The 16,554-nt window shown below is 39.0% G+C and overlaps 1 protein-coding gene across 4 annotated transcripts in view; it reads right to left on the bottom strand.

The window, feature by feature from the left end:
• CLYBL (citramalyl-CoA lyase) overlaps positions 1-16,554 on the bottom strand; it is a 322,476-nt gene that overhangs the window by 221,757 nt on the left and 84,165 nt on the right. For 2 of the 4 annotated variants that reach the window (XM_053663520.1, XM_053663521.1), the window contains one exon: positions 7,844-7,932. The exons of the other annotated variants lie outside the window; for them this stretch is intronic. In XM_053663520.1, coding sequence (XP_053519495.1) covers positions 7,844-7,845 — 2 coding nt within the window. In that variant the 5' untranslated portion in view covers positions 7,846-7,932. The remainder of the gene's footprint in view (positions 1-7,843; positions 7,933-16,554) is intronic. 4 annotated transcript variants of the gene reach the window in all.

Raw genomic sequence — 16,554 nt, 5'->3', positions numbered from 1 at the left:
AGTAAAAAATAAAATGGGTGTAGTTTCTAGGTTTTTGCTAGTAATAAAATTTTTTCCTGGGAAAATTTTACTTTAAAGCAACTCTAAATAAAAATGTATATAATGAAAGGAAAGACCATTGCTTCAAACAGATTGACTGTGTTTAACAAGTTTCTCTCTTTCTAGCTACTCAGATATGCTATATTTCCTAATTATCACCTTTTAAGGGCCATCTGGGCCCATTCCTCCCCATCAGGGGGCAATTCCATTTGCATTGTTCCTGGGTTTAGTCATGATCAAGTAGTCTGATGGTAAAGTCCATTAGAAATTAGAACAGAAACATTCAACCCAACACAGTAAACCAAGTAAGTGATACTCAGGCACCCGCAGGAGAGATGATAAGCCCTTCATACATATTCTCACATAACTAATAAGTCTTCTGTGTCAGTTTTATCAAATTGCTTAAAGAAACATTCAGCCTAATCCCTGACGAGGTATGTAATGAAAATTTGATTAAGTCTCCTCATACTGCAAAACATTTCTCAATTAAGGCAATATAACTATGGTCCCTTATGTCTTTTGGTTCAAAAGTCTATTAAAACCCCTTTAATGATTTCCTCATTTAGCCTACCATTCACAAGCAGTATACTACTTCCTTCCTGTAGAGAACACACAAGAGTTATCCTAATTGTATTTTCTGTGGAACAAACACACGTTACAGAGAAAGTGTATCCAACCCACAGACCAATGCTAACGGGTATGGTTTCCAAAGAGCATTCCCTTTTGTCATCAATGGTTCATCCTATACATTCATATACTTTACAAACATGTTTGTGTACCCAAGGTAAGCTTGGCCCCTTGGATACACTAGATACTTTAGGGAGAGCTGACTGGGAAAGGTAAGCAGAATTCAAGGTAGCCTTTATATAAGGGTTCCCCACTTCATACCTCATAGGGTCTAACACATAAAGCTCAGGAACCGGTTACCTGCCTCATCTTGCATTTTTTAAACCTGGTTTGCAATGGTCATCTTAATCTGTAATGCCAGCCTACTGAGACTGAAAAAGGAGTGCTCCCTGCTGAGACCCACCACCTCATCAGGCTACACCTTAATCTTGCAAATGAAGACAGCTGCAGCAGGCCCTAATCCACCAAGGCAGGTGTAGCCCTGGGGCACTCTACTAGTCACCCTAGGAGCTCTTACGGCTGTGAAATTAAGAAGTCACTGTTATAAAAAGGACTACTTCACAGCCTCTTATTATTGAGGTTACCGTGCTTTTTAAAGGAACAATGACTTATTTCTTCCTATTTGTACCTTAACATTCCCCCCTACCTTTCTGAAATTCCCTTATGTAGAGAGTCCCTAATTCTGACCCCAACTGGGACACTTCAAATCAGTGGTCTAGCTCACACCTAACTGATGCTACTTATTCAATGCTATGTTGAAAAATTGGTTCTCTATTTTTAAAAGCTATCCTAAAATCTACTATCCCGACATTACTAAAGATATTAGGAAAAAACAATGCCTATATAATCTTCCTGAGATTCAATCATGAAAAATGATAATTCAATATTGCTTAGTTAAAAAACAAAACCTATGGCAAAACAGCATCACTGAAACTGAGCCAACAGTAACTAACTCAGTAAGAAGTCATTGAGTTTCCTCACTTCTCTCTCACCCCTTACCATCTCTTTCTCTCTGAATGTATTGAAATAAAAACCTCTATGCCTGAGGCCTGTTCCTGATCTCCAGTGTACCCCAAAGGACTGAGGACCCAGAACTCCAGAAATGTTTCTGCCCTAAGAGGGAACTGGGTGCATACACCGAGAGGTCTCGACTGAGTCACAGGCCAGGCTGAGGCTGCACCAGCTACTGAGCTGAACCTGTGTGTGAGGTTTTTAGCAGAGGGTACTCACCAAACCTTAAGGCTTATCCCCAGGGAAGACCCCCATCTGAAGACATGAAACTTTGCACAGATATGGCTTAAGCTATGACGGTTTTAATAGAAGAGGGGGTTGAAAACCCAAAACTTACATGTGATTATACTGAGTTTGTCATTAAATGTTATTCTTTAAAAGTTGTTACTTTAATGCATATTTTTAAAACCTGGAAGTTGATACATTAATTTTGAAATGAAAAGAAAGTGTTAAGCATTTAGATTTTTCTTGAGTTATTTTAGAAATTCTTTCTTTTTTAAAAATCAGTTATATGATATTTTTCTACCCTTCATTTTGGGAATACATATAAGACCTTTTTTTTCAATCCCTGTAAAACTGTGGAGTTTTTATAAAAGTATAAAACTTGAAACAAGTGCAGAAAGCTTGTAAATGTACCAGGAATACAGGGCTATACTTCCATACCCATTACTTCTAACAATTTCACAAGAAAGAGCACATTTTCATAAGTTGTGTGGTGTTTTAGCAACAAGACTCCTATGGGCTTTAATGGAAGTCATACAGCTAAAACTCTATGTACCACTTTGAAATTTAAGAGTAATTGCTAAGTCCCCTTAGAGGGTAGGAGTACTAAGAACCAAAGTATTTTGCTAAGAACTCCAATTATGCCTGAAGACTTACATCACATTTTATAAATGAAATTTTGGACACATATATAATGTACACTAGTACTGTTTTATTGGCTGGTTTTCTTTATAAAAGAGGGTCTTTGTGAAGTCCCGTCTGAAAGGAACATACAATACAGTGAACTTCAGTCCTCATATTCACTTAAACCCAAGACTCAATCTTACACGAGAGCTATACATGAGAAATACCTCTCATGTATTTCCTGTTTGGAATAGGAAATATTGGGATAACAATATTGGGATATTTCCTGTTATTTATACATGTAGACAGGGCATCGTTTAGTTCACTGTTGGATCAGGCTGGTAGACTTACGAAGAGATACATTAAACTGTTAAAGATAACCGATCTGCTCTGGTAAATGCTCATCCTAAGAATCCATTTAGACTGAGTTAGTAAGACTGATTCTCTACCAAGATAACACTCCCCCCCCCAAAAAAAAAACCCTCTTGAATACTCCTTTTGCAGATTCACCAATGCTAACATTTTACCACATTAGCTCTATAATCACTACCCACTACTGATTTATTAATGTTCATGTTTATTTTCTTTCTTGAACTATTCATAAATTGTAATCATTGTGCCCTTTTACCTCTAAATACTTCCCCAGATGAAGGACACTGTCCTACACAACTGTACAATGATCAAAATCAGGAAATATAATACTGATATAATGCTGTTATCTATTCCATAGACCTTATTCAAATTTCATCACTGTCCCAAATAATTTGACTTACATCCATTTTTTCCTGCTCCACGATCCAATCTTGAATTACTCATTGCATTTAGTTTTCATGCCTCTTTAGACATCCTTCTTAAAGACCTTGTTCACAAGTGACTCTCCTCATAATTTTCTCATGTTATGGCTCTGGTTTAAAATAGTCACAAGGAGATCATTAAAATTTATACGAAAAAATTGTTTTTAAAGAATACCTTCCATTTGTTGTCACAGGTGTTGCCATCTTGAAATTCCCCCATCAAGAGGCCAACTTCCAACTGCCATTACCCATGAAAACACCATCCAGTAAAAGCTACTTTATCCCAGTGTGCTCTCAGCCAAAGTTGTGAATGCAAAAGTTTCCAAGATAAATATTAAAAAATGCAAATCAAACACCCTGAATTTTTATATAAACTATTATTATTTATATTGCTATTTAAATTCTAAGTCTGTGCACTATACAGTAACATAGTACAGAGCTCTGCAGAATGATGTTTCTGACACCAGGGGCCAGTTGGCCAATACTTTCTTTAAATGAAGTTTAACAATAGGTACCTGGAAATCTGTTGTATTTTGTATATAACTACTTGCTAGAGGAATCCATAGGTATGCTTTTCTTCCCATTTCTAGCAGGCATTTCCCACCTCCCTCTCTTGTTTTAAAAACAGAAGAAATATGGTTTATATAAAGTATGTTGTGGTTACTCATTATATGACACTTGGACAGCTGTGTCATTTGCAGATATAACATCCCCTCCACAATTATTCAGATCACCATCTGAGGAACTATCAGAGTGATTCAAAAGGTAAAAAGACAGTCCCAGGACAGTGAACAACTGAGTAACACTCTAGTAAACAGAAACATGGATCTGCCAAGTAAGGAAGACATAAGCAGAAGACCCCAAAAAGCCACGTTAAGAGGAGTTCTAGAACATTAAAAAGAATTTCTTGAGGCCTAAAAGAAGTTTAATTTTCCCCTTTTTACATGTATCCAGGGCAGAGTTTAATTAGCTGTATAATTTAGTTCAAGAGTTCCCTGCCCCCTGCCCTAAGGAGCAGTATATCAACAATACAAACTGTTAATTTAATTAATTTATTTATTTTCAAATTGGTAGTTATAAAATAGTAACAGGAATGTAAAGCATAGCATAGGAAATATAGTCAATAATATTATAGTAAGTATATATGGTGTCAGGGAGGAGCAAGATTTATTGAAGGATCACTTCGTAAGTTATAGTAACTGTCTAATCGTTATGCTGTACACCTGAAACTAACATAATATTGAATGTCAAATGTAATTGAAAAAGATTTTTAATTTTTTTAAAAAGTTAAAATATTTTGAATGAGAAGAACAAATCATTGTTCGTGCTCAGTTTTTTTTTTTTTTTTTTTACTGAATGGTGCAAGGAAATAGCACATAGCAGGTCTTCATTAAATATCTGGTAAGTGAATGAACAACAGGAGAATTATGCTGTACTTCTATTTTTTAAAGAGCTAACCTACATGAAAGTATCATGTAGATACTGAAAGTATTGTGTAGACAATAAAATATTTTACACTAACTCTTACCTCCTATCTTTGCTTTAATTATAAAAAAGATGATTATAAGAAACCCATTTCAAAGCCTCCTAAAACAAAAAGGATAATAATACTTTCCTAATTTTAGTTTGGTCATAGAAAAAGGCAAATTGGGGCATAATTAACAATTTGTTGGTACAAATTCATCTGCATCTTTTAATTGGTGTTAATTAGATTAGGACTAAAATTTCTTTAATCCTCTGTCTTGCCTTTTTTGATGCAAACTAATTTTCTCAGCTGGATGTCAAAGTCTCCCATTAATTACACTTCTCTAACTGAAGCTTCTTCAACCACACAGACTTTATATATATACCAACAGTAGTTTTCACCAGGGCTCAACTTTTGGGGAAAATTAGCAATTGTGAGAATTGACACTTGGAAGATAACTAGTGAATTTATCCAAATTCAATGGTGAAGCCAGGTTTCCACAATTAGCAAATCTGGGACTGATATATATGAGAGCCTCCAGCACTTGGTAGCTGTAAATAACATCCTGAAATGTAACCCTGTCCCCTAGTGCAGATGTTAGCACAGAATTTAGGAAACAACAATGACAAAATGTTTAGCTTTACAGTTAAGAAGATAACCTGTTTTTAAATCCCCCAAATAACAATATGTTGCCTTTTACTCTATTACCTAGGAGCCATTCATAATACTGTGTAGTACTGGCAGACCCATTTCCAATGGAAAACGAACACAAATGTAAACCATGTTAGGTGAATAAGCTGCCCCATTTCATAAGGTTTCCTCCAAATATTGTAATCCTTCTATAATAGTTAACATGTCAGGGGGAAAAGCCACAAAATACATTCAATATCTTTTATGGAAAGGTGACCCGAAATAAAATTTTATTTAGTTAAGGATTTTTTTTAAAATAATTTATTTATTTTTAGAGAGAGGGGAAGGGAAGGAGAAAGAGTGGAAGAGAAACATCAATGTGTGGTTGCCTCTCATGTGTCCCCTACTGGGGACCTGGCCTGCAACCCAGGTATGTGCCCTGACTGGGAATCTAACTGGCGACCCTTTGCTTCACAGGCCTGTGCTCAATCCACTGAGCTACACCAGCCAGGGCTTAGTTAAGGATTTTTGATAGTTCTTTATCCATCACTTTCTTCTCACTATGCAGCAGCGATGATTGAAACCCGATGTGTACTGCAAAAAATAAAAAGGCTATAAACATTTTATATACAAATGAAACAGTAGCCATTAAGTTTTGCTATAATGTCTGAGTAGATATTCAGCATGAAAACATGATAAAAACAACTGTAAACTGATTGTGATCAAATGTAATTACAATGACTTGTCTCCAATGAATGACATGAACTAAACACAGTCAGACTTCTCCAAAATTACTTCAGGCAAAGGACCAAGAGAACACTATATCCTTTCTTCACTAAAGGCATTTTGCCAAATAAATTGCAAACACACAAGCTTTAATAACCATGATCAAAAAAACACTTGGAAACTCATTTCGGAAATGTTTAAAACTACATGCACACACACGCACATGCACAAGTGCACACACATATGAACATATTTTATACAACTTTTTCATATTAATATAATTCCACAGAAAAAAAGTACACTTGGGATTTTAAATTGGTACTCCCCGGAAGTAAATCTAAGGACTGATAGGCAATTACAAGTCTTTTTTTTTTTTTTAATCTCTTGAAGTCAATGTATTTGGCTGCCTTTCCCGGCATCTTTGTTTTGGCGATGCTGTAAAAAAAATCTACTTGCAGGTTTTTATGTAGCTAAAAGTAAACAATGACCTACATTTTAAAGTAACCTTATTTTTTGCATAAGCCAATGCAGGTGGATTCTCTCCCTCACTCTCCACATTCTTTAATGCAGCTTACTCTGGTATTGCGCTCCAAAACCGAACAAAGAAAAATATCCATTCATTTGGCATTGCAGTAATTTCACAGTGACTATGGCCAAAATAGCTCTTGGAACCCAGGGAGCTGGGACAGAACAGAAGATAAGGTGTGCTCTATGCCTTACTCTTCAACTTTGTCTCTCTCTCTCTTTTTTTTTTTACTTCTAGCCCTGAAATTTTGGCAATACCAATATAGGATATTTAGTAATATTAGTAATAAGGTAGAAATCTACTTACACTCCTAAGTATATACCCCAGAAGACATATGTCCACACAAAAATGTGTGTATAAATGTTCACAGCATTATTACTCAAAATAGCTAAAAAGCAGAAACAACTCAAATGTCTATCAACCCACTAACCTGATCAATAAATATTCTATTTATTTATTTATTTATTTATAACCTGATCAGATAAATAAAATATGGTATCCCCATACAGTGGGACATGATTCAACCATGAAAGACAGAAGGAAGAAAGGAAGGGAGGGAGAAAGTTTCTTGACTGGTGTGGCTCAGTGGGCTGGGCAGTGTCCCTCAAATCTAAAGGTTGCTGGTTTGATTCCCAGTCATGGCACATGCCTGGGTTGTGGGCCAGGTCCCCAGTTGGGGATTCGAGAGAGATGCAGATTGATGCTTCTATCACACATTGATGTTTTTCTCCTTTCTCCCTCCCTTACCCTTTCTCTAAAAATAAATAAACAAAATAATTTTTAAAATTAAATAAAGTACTGATATGTTAGAACATAGATGAACCCTGAAAACATTATGCTAAGGGAAATAAGCCAGTTACAAAAGACCATATTATATGATCCCATCTACATGAAATATCCAGAACAGGTAAATCTACAGAAACAGAAAGTAGATTAGCCGATGCCCAGGGCTGAGAAGTTTGGGGGACAATGACTGTTAATGGGCATGGGGTTTCTTTTAAAATTGATTGTGATGTTGGCTGCATAACTCTGTGAACAGACTGAAAACCACTGAATTGTGCACACTTTAAGTGGGTAAATTATATGATATATAAGTTCTACTTCAATAAAGCTGATGTATATACATTATATATGCATATATATCTATCTATATGTATCTTTTAAGTAGAATTCACTTACATGTTTGATGCCTTTACTGGGTATGCCAGTGTAAGCTGCTGGATCAACCAAATGCTCCAAATACAGTTTCATTTAAACTTTGTGTTCCCCTGAAAAGGAAGAATATTAGGAACAATCCATAGCTCCTCCAAATCTGCTCTTGTTGAGCCAGCCAGTGACCCCTCCCCCATGTTGTTAAATCCAGTAGCCAATTCTCAGTTCCCAAATTACTTGATATACCAGCAGCATCTGGCACAATCACCATGCCCAACCCATCTTGATATATTGTTTTCACTTGATTTTCAAAACACACACTCCTTGGTTACCCTCCTATCTTAGTAGTCCCTATTTCTCCATCTCCTTGGCTGATGGAATATTCTTCCTCCCATTCCCCTCACCCTGCCCCTTAATGTTGGGGTAGCCCCCCAGTCGGCCCGATGTCCATAACCTTACACACACTTCCTAAGTGACTGTACACAGTCACTACTTTAAATGCCACCTCTATGCAAGCAACTTCCACATATAGATCTCCAGTGCAAACTTCTCAAATGCCAGACTCTATGTTCAACTGCTGACTTGGCATCCCAAGTCATCTACTTGAAAGTTATCCCAATTTACCTACTTGAAAGTAGATAATCTTCCATTCAACATGCCCAAAGCTAAACTCCAGATCCTTATTCCTTCCCATACCCCAATACCCAAGAAAACCATGTTTCATCTATGGCGTCTCTCATATCATTTGAGGCCATCTCTTTCCTTTCAGTGATGCAAACCAAATTCCTAGACAGTCATCCTTCACTTCTCTCTCATTCCCAACAGCAAAACATTCAATATACCAGGAAGTTGTCTTGGTACTGCTTCAGAAATATCTAAAATACATCTCACCACTTCCCACTCTGGTTTGAGCTGCCATCCCCTCTCACCTGGCTCACAGCAATCATCTCCTGCCTGATTTGTTTCCCTGACTTCATTCTAGCCTTGTTTCTACCCCTGCCCCCTACAATCTATTCTTAATACAGGCTCCAGAGGGATCAGTAATCCCCTTTACTCACAACTCAGCAATGGTTCTCTAATTCACTTGGAGTAAAGGTCAAAATTCTTACAGTGATTTGACTCTCTCTTATCTCACCTCATTTCTACTGCTTTGCATCTGTCACCCACTCCACACCAGCCCCACAGCCTCCTTAATATTTTTGGATATTGAGGGCTGGTCCCTCTGCCTAGAATGGTCTTCTCTGACATATAGGCATATATGATATGTGCATATATATGATACATAAGTCCCTCTCCCTCTTTTAAGCCTTTGATCAAATTTCACCTTCTCAGTAAGACTTGTTACTTACTACCCTATTTGAAATTGTAACCTGACTGTACCTTTTCTTTCACCATCTTCTAAAATGATGCATGCCCTACTTATTTATTACCTCTGTGGCTTATTGTCAGGCTGCTGAAGTTTAAAGTTCAGAGGGGTGAGTCTTTGTTCTGTTCACTGCCGGATCTCAAGTGCCTAGAAAGAACATGGTAGGTAGTTCCCTGATATGGATCTGTTGGATGAATGAACAACTGCTGAAATCCCACAGGACTGATCACCTGCCAACATTTATTGAATGGTGACTTTATGAGTTAAGAGCATAAAATATTGCTACACAGATTTTTAAACAAAATGAACGGTAGAGAAACAAGGTTCAAGACTTATTACCACTGTTTAATATTTATGATAGTCCTGAAACATGCTGGTGACACAGAGGAGATTCAACTCCATGAGTTCTACAGTAAAACTGTAGATGTTGAGATATTTACATTCTTTTAGCAAATTAAAATTTTCAGGAAAAGGAGGAGAATGTGGTCTGTATTTTCCAAGAGCTTAAGTACCAACATTTGGAGCACAGAGGAAATAGATTATAGAAATGTCTGTAAGACTCATGTCATCTTCAAGACATTCAGAGTTCTGTGATGGTGCTCCTCTCTGCAATGACATGTGGAAATGGTCTTTAAATAGAAAAGGGTCTGAAAACAGACCCATTTTCTATTTAATCTAGTTTGTAATCTAGTCTATTATAGACTGAATATAAGAATACAATAAGGCACAGTCCTTGGCCTCTGCAGCCTTGTGGGGAGCCTCCCAGGGGGTAGTGAGGTGCCCAAGGGCAGGAGCTAACAGTGGAAAGAAGGTGAGGTTACGTGTGCATGGTGGTGAGGTGCAAGGGTGGGGTGTGCAAATAGAGAAAATGAACCCGGGTAAGAGGGGCATCTCTTGCATGTTGCTTCTACCTAGAAGTTTGGATCCTTGTCCCCTCCTAATAAGGCTTTCACAATAATTTCATAATGTGAGCTTTTCTGCTTTCAGTCTCTGCCTGGCCTCCACCAAGCCTTTACATTTATCTTGCCCACTGCTGTGAATTTATCCTCCTTAACTGCACACATGTCCCTTCCCAGTGAAAAACTTTCAAAGGCTCCCTGATACTCAGTTCCAATTCCTCAGCCAAAGTTCCACACTTGTCTCCTGCCTGTCCTCTACTACATCTCCTATTCATCCAGGCTTGCCACACTTGGCAATATCTACTATATCCATATACTACTTGTGCTAGTATTTAATTTTTTTCTTTCAGTCAACTCACTTGGTAAAATAGACATCCATTCTTTTTTTTAAGATTTTACTTGTTTAACTTCCGGCCAAGATGGAGGCGTAGGAGGAAACACTGTGCCTCCTTCCAAAACTAAGTTTAAAGACAATGAAGTTTTAGTAACAAAAATACAGCCAAAACACAGAAAATTGAACTGTACGAAGTCTGAAAACAATGAACCATTCAGCGGGACTGGTAAGAGGGGTGGAGTGAGCAGCAGAGCGGGATCGGGCAGGAAAGATCACTTGGTCAGACCCACCCAGGAGTGCAAGCAGAGGTTGGCGGATCCCAGGTGAGGGATGGCAATGGGCGGACCCAGTGAGGGTGCAAGGCGCCTGGCTGACTGCAGTCACACATTCACACTCAGGTAAACCAAGCAAAGGAGTGAACAGTGACACAGACCACTCAGACTAGGGCCCCAGCGATGGGAATTAGAGCCTGAAAGCACCAATTGGAAAGACTTTCGGGGTCGAGGTGCCAGGAGAGGACCCCAGGCTCACAGAGAGTTTGTTGGAGAGACCCACAGAGTCCTGGAGGGTACACAAGCCCAGGCACCCAGGAACCAGCACCAGAAGGGCCCAATGTGCTTGTGGAAGCGGCAGAGGGGACAGAAATCTGAGAGAGAGCAGAACAAACTCCATTGCCCCTCTGTGACGCCACCCCCCATATACGGCATCACAACCCAGTGACCTGGGTTGCCCCACCCTGGTGAACACCTAAGGCTCCACCCCACATACATAACAGGTGCGAACAGACCAAAACATTATGGCTCAAAAACAGCTCAAAGCCCCAGAACCTATAATTCTAAGCGACCAACAGATTGCCAACCTTTCAGATGCACAGTTCAAAACACTGGTGATCAGGATGCTCACAGAACTGGTTGATTCTGGTCACAAATTATATGAAAAAATGAAGGCTACACTAAGTGAAATGAAGGGAAATGCATAGGAAACTAACAGTGATGGAAAGAAAACTGGGACTCAAATCAAGGGAGTGGACCAAAAGGAAGAAAAAAATGACCAAACAGAAAAGAATGAAGAAATAAGAATTCAAAAAAATGAGGAGAGGCTTAGGAACCTCCAGGACATCTTTAAACGCTCCAACATCCGAATTATAGGGGTGCCAGAAGGGGAAGAGGAACAGCCACCAGTGGAAAACTTATTTGAACAAATAATAAAAGAGAACTTCCCCGATCTGGCAAAGGAAATAGACTTCCAGGAAATCCAGGAAGCTCAGAGAGTCCCAAAGAAGGTGCACCCAAGGAAGAATACACCAAGGTACATCATAATTGCATTACCCAAGATTAAAACGAAGGAGAGAATCCTAGAAGCAGCAAGAGACAAGGGGACAGTCACCCATAAAGGAGTTCCCATCAGACTGTCAGTGGATTTCTCAAAAGAGACCTTACAGGCAAGAAGGGGCTGGAAAGAAGTATTCCAAGGCATGAAATCCAAAGACCTACATCCAAGATTGCTCTATCCAGCAAAGCTTTCATTTAGAATGGAAAGGCAGATAAAGTGCTTCTCAGATAAGGTCAAATTCAAGGAGTTCATCATCACCAAGCCCTTATTATATGAAATGTTAAAGGGACTTATCGAAGAAAAAGAAGATAAAAAATAGGAACAGGACAACAAACTCACAGTTATTAAGACCCACACCTAAAACAAAAGCAAACTAAGAGGACAGCTAGATCAGAAGCAGAACCATAGAAATGGAGATCACGTGGAGGGTTAGCAACAGGGGAGTGAGAGAAGGAGAAGGAGGTAGAAAGTACAGAGAATAAGTAGCATAGACAGTAGGTAGAAAATAGACAGGGGGGGCAAGAATAGTATGGGAAATATAGAATCTAAAGAACTCGTGACACATGGACATAAACTAAAGGGGGCGGGAATGGTGGGGGAGGGAAGTGCAGGGGGGAGGGGAATGAAGGGGGGAATAGGACAACTGTAATGGCATAATCAATAAAATATATTTTTAAAAAAGATTTTTAGAAAGAGGAGATGAGAGAGAAGAGAGGGAGAGAAACATTGATATGTGAGAGAAACAACTGGTTGCCTCTTATACACACCCGCAACTGGGGACCCGGCCTGCAACCCAGGCATATGCCGTGATTGAGAATCGAACTGGCAACCCTGCAATTCATAGGCTGGAGTTCATCCCACTGAGCAATGCCAGCCAGGGCTAGACATGTATTCTTTAGCCTTGCCTTGGCAATATTCTGCTGGAAGTTCTGGATTTGAAGCACTAATTACAGTTTCCTTTAATGGATATTAAACACATACCTCAAAAGATTGTTGTTCCCAGACCACCTAGGGTACTCTTGAGTCCCTGCAACAGTGGAACACAACAAGCTCTGAAAAATCACTGCCACTATGGTTCCCTGTTGCCCAGGGCGATGTGGGCACTACAGAGCTAGGTGTGGCACCAGGATTAACACCAAAGGTGGCATGGAGCACTCTAAGCCATTTTGCTTATTCATTTCCTTGATAACTATTTATTGAGTATCTACTGTGTGCTGGGTACTCTGCTAACTCTAGGGATATTCTGAAAGAACAAGACAGGCATAATCCCTGGCCTCCAGAAGTTTAAGTTGCAGTGGGAAAGACAAACACTATATGAGAAAACAAATGAATCAATAAAAACTTTTTACAGTTTGTGATAAATGCTATAAAGGACAAAAGCAGGATTCTGTGATAGAGACTCATGGGGAGGAGGAGGAAGAATACTAAAAATAGGATGACAGGGAGGGCTTTTAGGACCTCAGAATAAAAAGAAACCAGAAAGGTGGAGGAACCAGCTGGTGCAAAGATCCTGAGGTAGGAAATGGCTTGCCACATTATTAGAGGTGCTGAAAGGAGAAAGCAGACCAGTGTGGCTCAAAAAAGACTGAGCAAGAGAGAGAGGCCAGCAGGAGCCAGAAATGCAGGGCCTTGCAGGCCATGGTGAGGAGAGTGCATTTCACTCTAAGTTCAACGGGAAAGATTATAAGCAGAGAGCTGACATGATCTGATTCTCTGGCTTGTTGTTTAAAGAACAGATCTCTTAGTCCATTCTTTCAAGAATGTGAAAAAAGAACAAAATGAAAAACACTGAAAGTATTGAGACTTTGATTGTCCAGCATCCTCAGTGAGTGGAATGGGTGGATTGTAGGCCTGAATGTTAGAAAGGGACCACGGTCTAGATGGATCAGTGGGTTAATTTTGCAATTAACAGGGTTTGTTTTCATTGCTGTTGTTCTGGCCAAAATATAAACTGTAAAATTCCAAAAGTCAGTAATGGAGGGTATTTTCATATACATGAAATGTTCCTTGTGTTTTATTTGAATAGTTGAAAGAAGGTCCAGATAGAGCACCATTAAGGATGGAATGGACAGGTGCCTGTTTTTAGAGCATGTGTCTAGAAACTGTAAACAAGTTATGTTTCAGAAAATGATAAACTACTATGGTAAATTCCACATAAACTAATTTGGATAGTGAGATGTTTTAAAGCATTTATACACATGGAAATTTCTAACAGACCTTTCACTAAAATGAAATAGTAGAATGAGAAAATATTCCTATAATGAAACCTAACAGATTGACTAATACCAAAGTTGTCTTGCAGTTCCCGTAACGCTGTCTCTAATCTTGCAAAGTGTACTATGTGGGGTATAGAACTTCATTCCTACTGCAGTTATAACAGCTCTTAAAAGCTATCAATAGGGGTCTTTAGGGGGAATGAAAAGAAACATAATATCCATGCAACTGAAGGCAGGTTCTCAGTGAACTAGAAAATCTTTTGGAGATGAAGAAAATGAAACAATAATTTGAAAACCCTACCCAAATTTACATTTCCTATTTGGAAAATTTGGGTTTAAGGATATCCAACATTTTTAAGGCTTATGACTTTTATCCCTGACTCTTAAAGGATATTGTGGAATTTTTGCAAATGGCTACAAAAGGCTCTGAGAGAGAACAACCCACATGTTCATCACAGCCTCAGACCTTCATCAAAGCTGAGACCTTATAAAAGCACTAGTGGGTCTGCCTGGCAGCTGAGGACATGTCTCAGGGCTCTGTCTCCTGCATTTTGCCCTCACCCAGCTTGTCCAGCTCCTTGGTCGCTTTGAACTTGGCTTTAGTTGCTCCAACTCTTTATCTAGATTTATACCTTGATTCCACTGACAGTACCAGGGCCTTTGGGTTTCACTCTGATTTTATCCCTTAATCCTATTTCCTGTTTTGGCTCTAGCACTTTCAGCCTGGCCAGGAAAACCCTCAACTCTGGAAGCCAGGCATCCAAATCCCACCTAGGGTTGCTGGGACTGTATCATGCCAGTGAGAGAGTTTACACACAGGCAACAGACAGTGTTAGTCTTCCTCTTTCTTCTATCTACCAAAACTCACTTGACTAGTGCAGGGGTCCCCAACCTCTGGGCTGCGGACAGTACCAGTCCTGGTCTGTTAGGAACTGGGCCACACAGCAGAAGGTGAGCTTGAATGTAATGCACTTAAATCATCCTGAAACCACACCCCCCACCCCAGTCTGTGGAAAAATTGTCTTTCACAAAACTGGCCCCTGGTACCAAAAAGGTTGGGGACCACTGGTGTAGTCCAAATGACCAATAGTTCATTAATGATCATTTTTTATTCTTTGCTCTTCAGCTTTTCATACTTAATTATTTGGCAAGCATTAATGAAAAATTATACACAAAGCCTTATTTATCAGGTGGCCACACACTTCTTCAGATACATGTATCCTTTTGTTCAGAAACAGACCATCTGTCAACTGAAATAATAGGAATATTTTAGTCTTTAGAGAAAATGAGGTGAGTATGAAGTGAGTTGTTGAATAAAATTTGAGAGAATGTTTATTTTGACTATTAGAAATAGCTACTTTTGTCAGAAAGATAAGAGATTAGCTTTTTAGATAATACCAAATATATTATATGACTTTATAAAAATAATTTTTAATGTGAGCATTAGCTGCTTCTACTAAAATGTTAAATTTTACTATGTACACACCCAAAGACTACCTAGGAGATTGAGGCCAAGACACAACATGCATACACACAAAACTGTCTTACTGATTATTGTCAAATCCTAAACCTATTCAACAGAGTTAGATGTGAGATCGTAGTTCAATAACTATAAAGACCAATGTCCTTTAACCAGGACTATACTGCAGTCCTTTCCATATTCTGGTGCTGTATGTGTGTGTGTGAGTGTGTATGTGAGAGAGAGAGGAGAAAAAGAGAGATGAATGTTTACAGTAGATTTACAATGAAAACATATTATGTGATATATATTATATTCTTCGATACTGTTCAGAATTTATCTAGCTTTATCCCACACGGGGAGTTAGTTACAAGGGTCAGCTTCTACCACATTCTATTAGAGTAGTGATTCTTAACAGACCCTGGATCCCGGAGGCTCCCAGAACTCGAAACCTTCCAAAAGAACCTCCCAACACAACCTGTTTCTCTGCTCATTTTTGGTCTATGTGAAAGTTTTTAAATGTAGGTTGGAATGCCTCCAAAGCAGAATTCTCACCTCTTTGTGCGAAGGCACTCAGGTGGGGCACAGGGCATTGGGATGACATTTCCATGTGCTCTGCCTCATGGGAGGGCGAGACACATCGCACGCCTTCCATGAGGCCCCCCACGCATAGGCAGCGTCACTGACAAACAGGAAAGCAAACCCTGAGCAGCCCGAATATCACCAAGAATATCCTTAAAGTCACAAGGCGTGCGAATGGAGGTGGCTTTGGGAGTCTGTGGAAAATTTTGTGTTAATGGTATAAATTCTGTACCATATTTTGACACCTGCTACAGCTGATTCAAAGGCCAAAAAAAATCAAGTCTGCATAACAAAAACCATTCATTCTTTTCTTGTCCTAGCAAAAAAAGAAAGCAATTCTAAGACAAGTACTCTGAAAATATATCCAAGGTTAGAGATTTTGAAAGGAGGAGTTGGCCAGTATCTCATGCCCCAAATCACTGAAGCATTTCAGCAGAATGACTCAAAATAATAATTTAAGGAAAAAGAAAAACCTTCAGGGAAAAACTCTGTGAGATGTGCGAATGATCTGGCATAGAACAGATTCTTTTATAGAATGATCTCAGAGTCT

This window comes from Artibeus jamaicensis, unplaced genomic scaffold, assembly GCF_021234435.1.
Source record: "Artibeus jamaicensis isolate MK-2021 breed Jamaican fruit bat unplaced genomic scaffold, CSHL_Jam_final contig_3197, whole genome shotgun sequence".
Taxonomy (NCBI): domain Eukaryota; kingdom Metazoa; phylum Chordata; class Mammalia; order Chiroptera; family Phyllostomidae; genus Artibeus; species Artibeus jamaicensis.
This window is presented reverse-complemented; position numbering and strand designations above follow the sequence as displayed.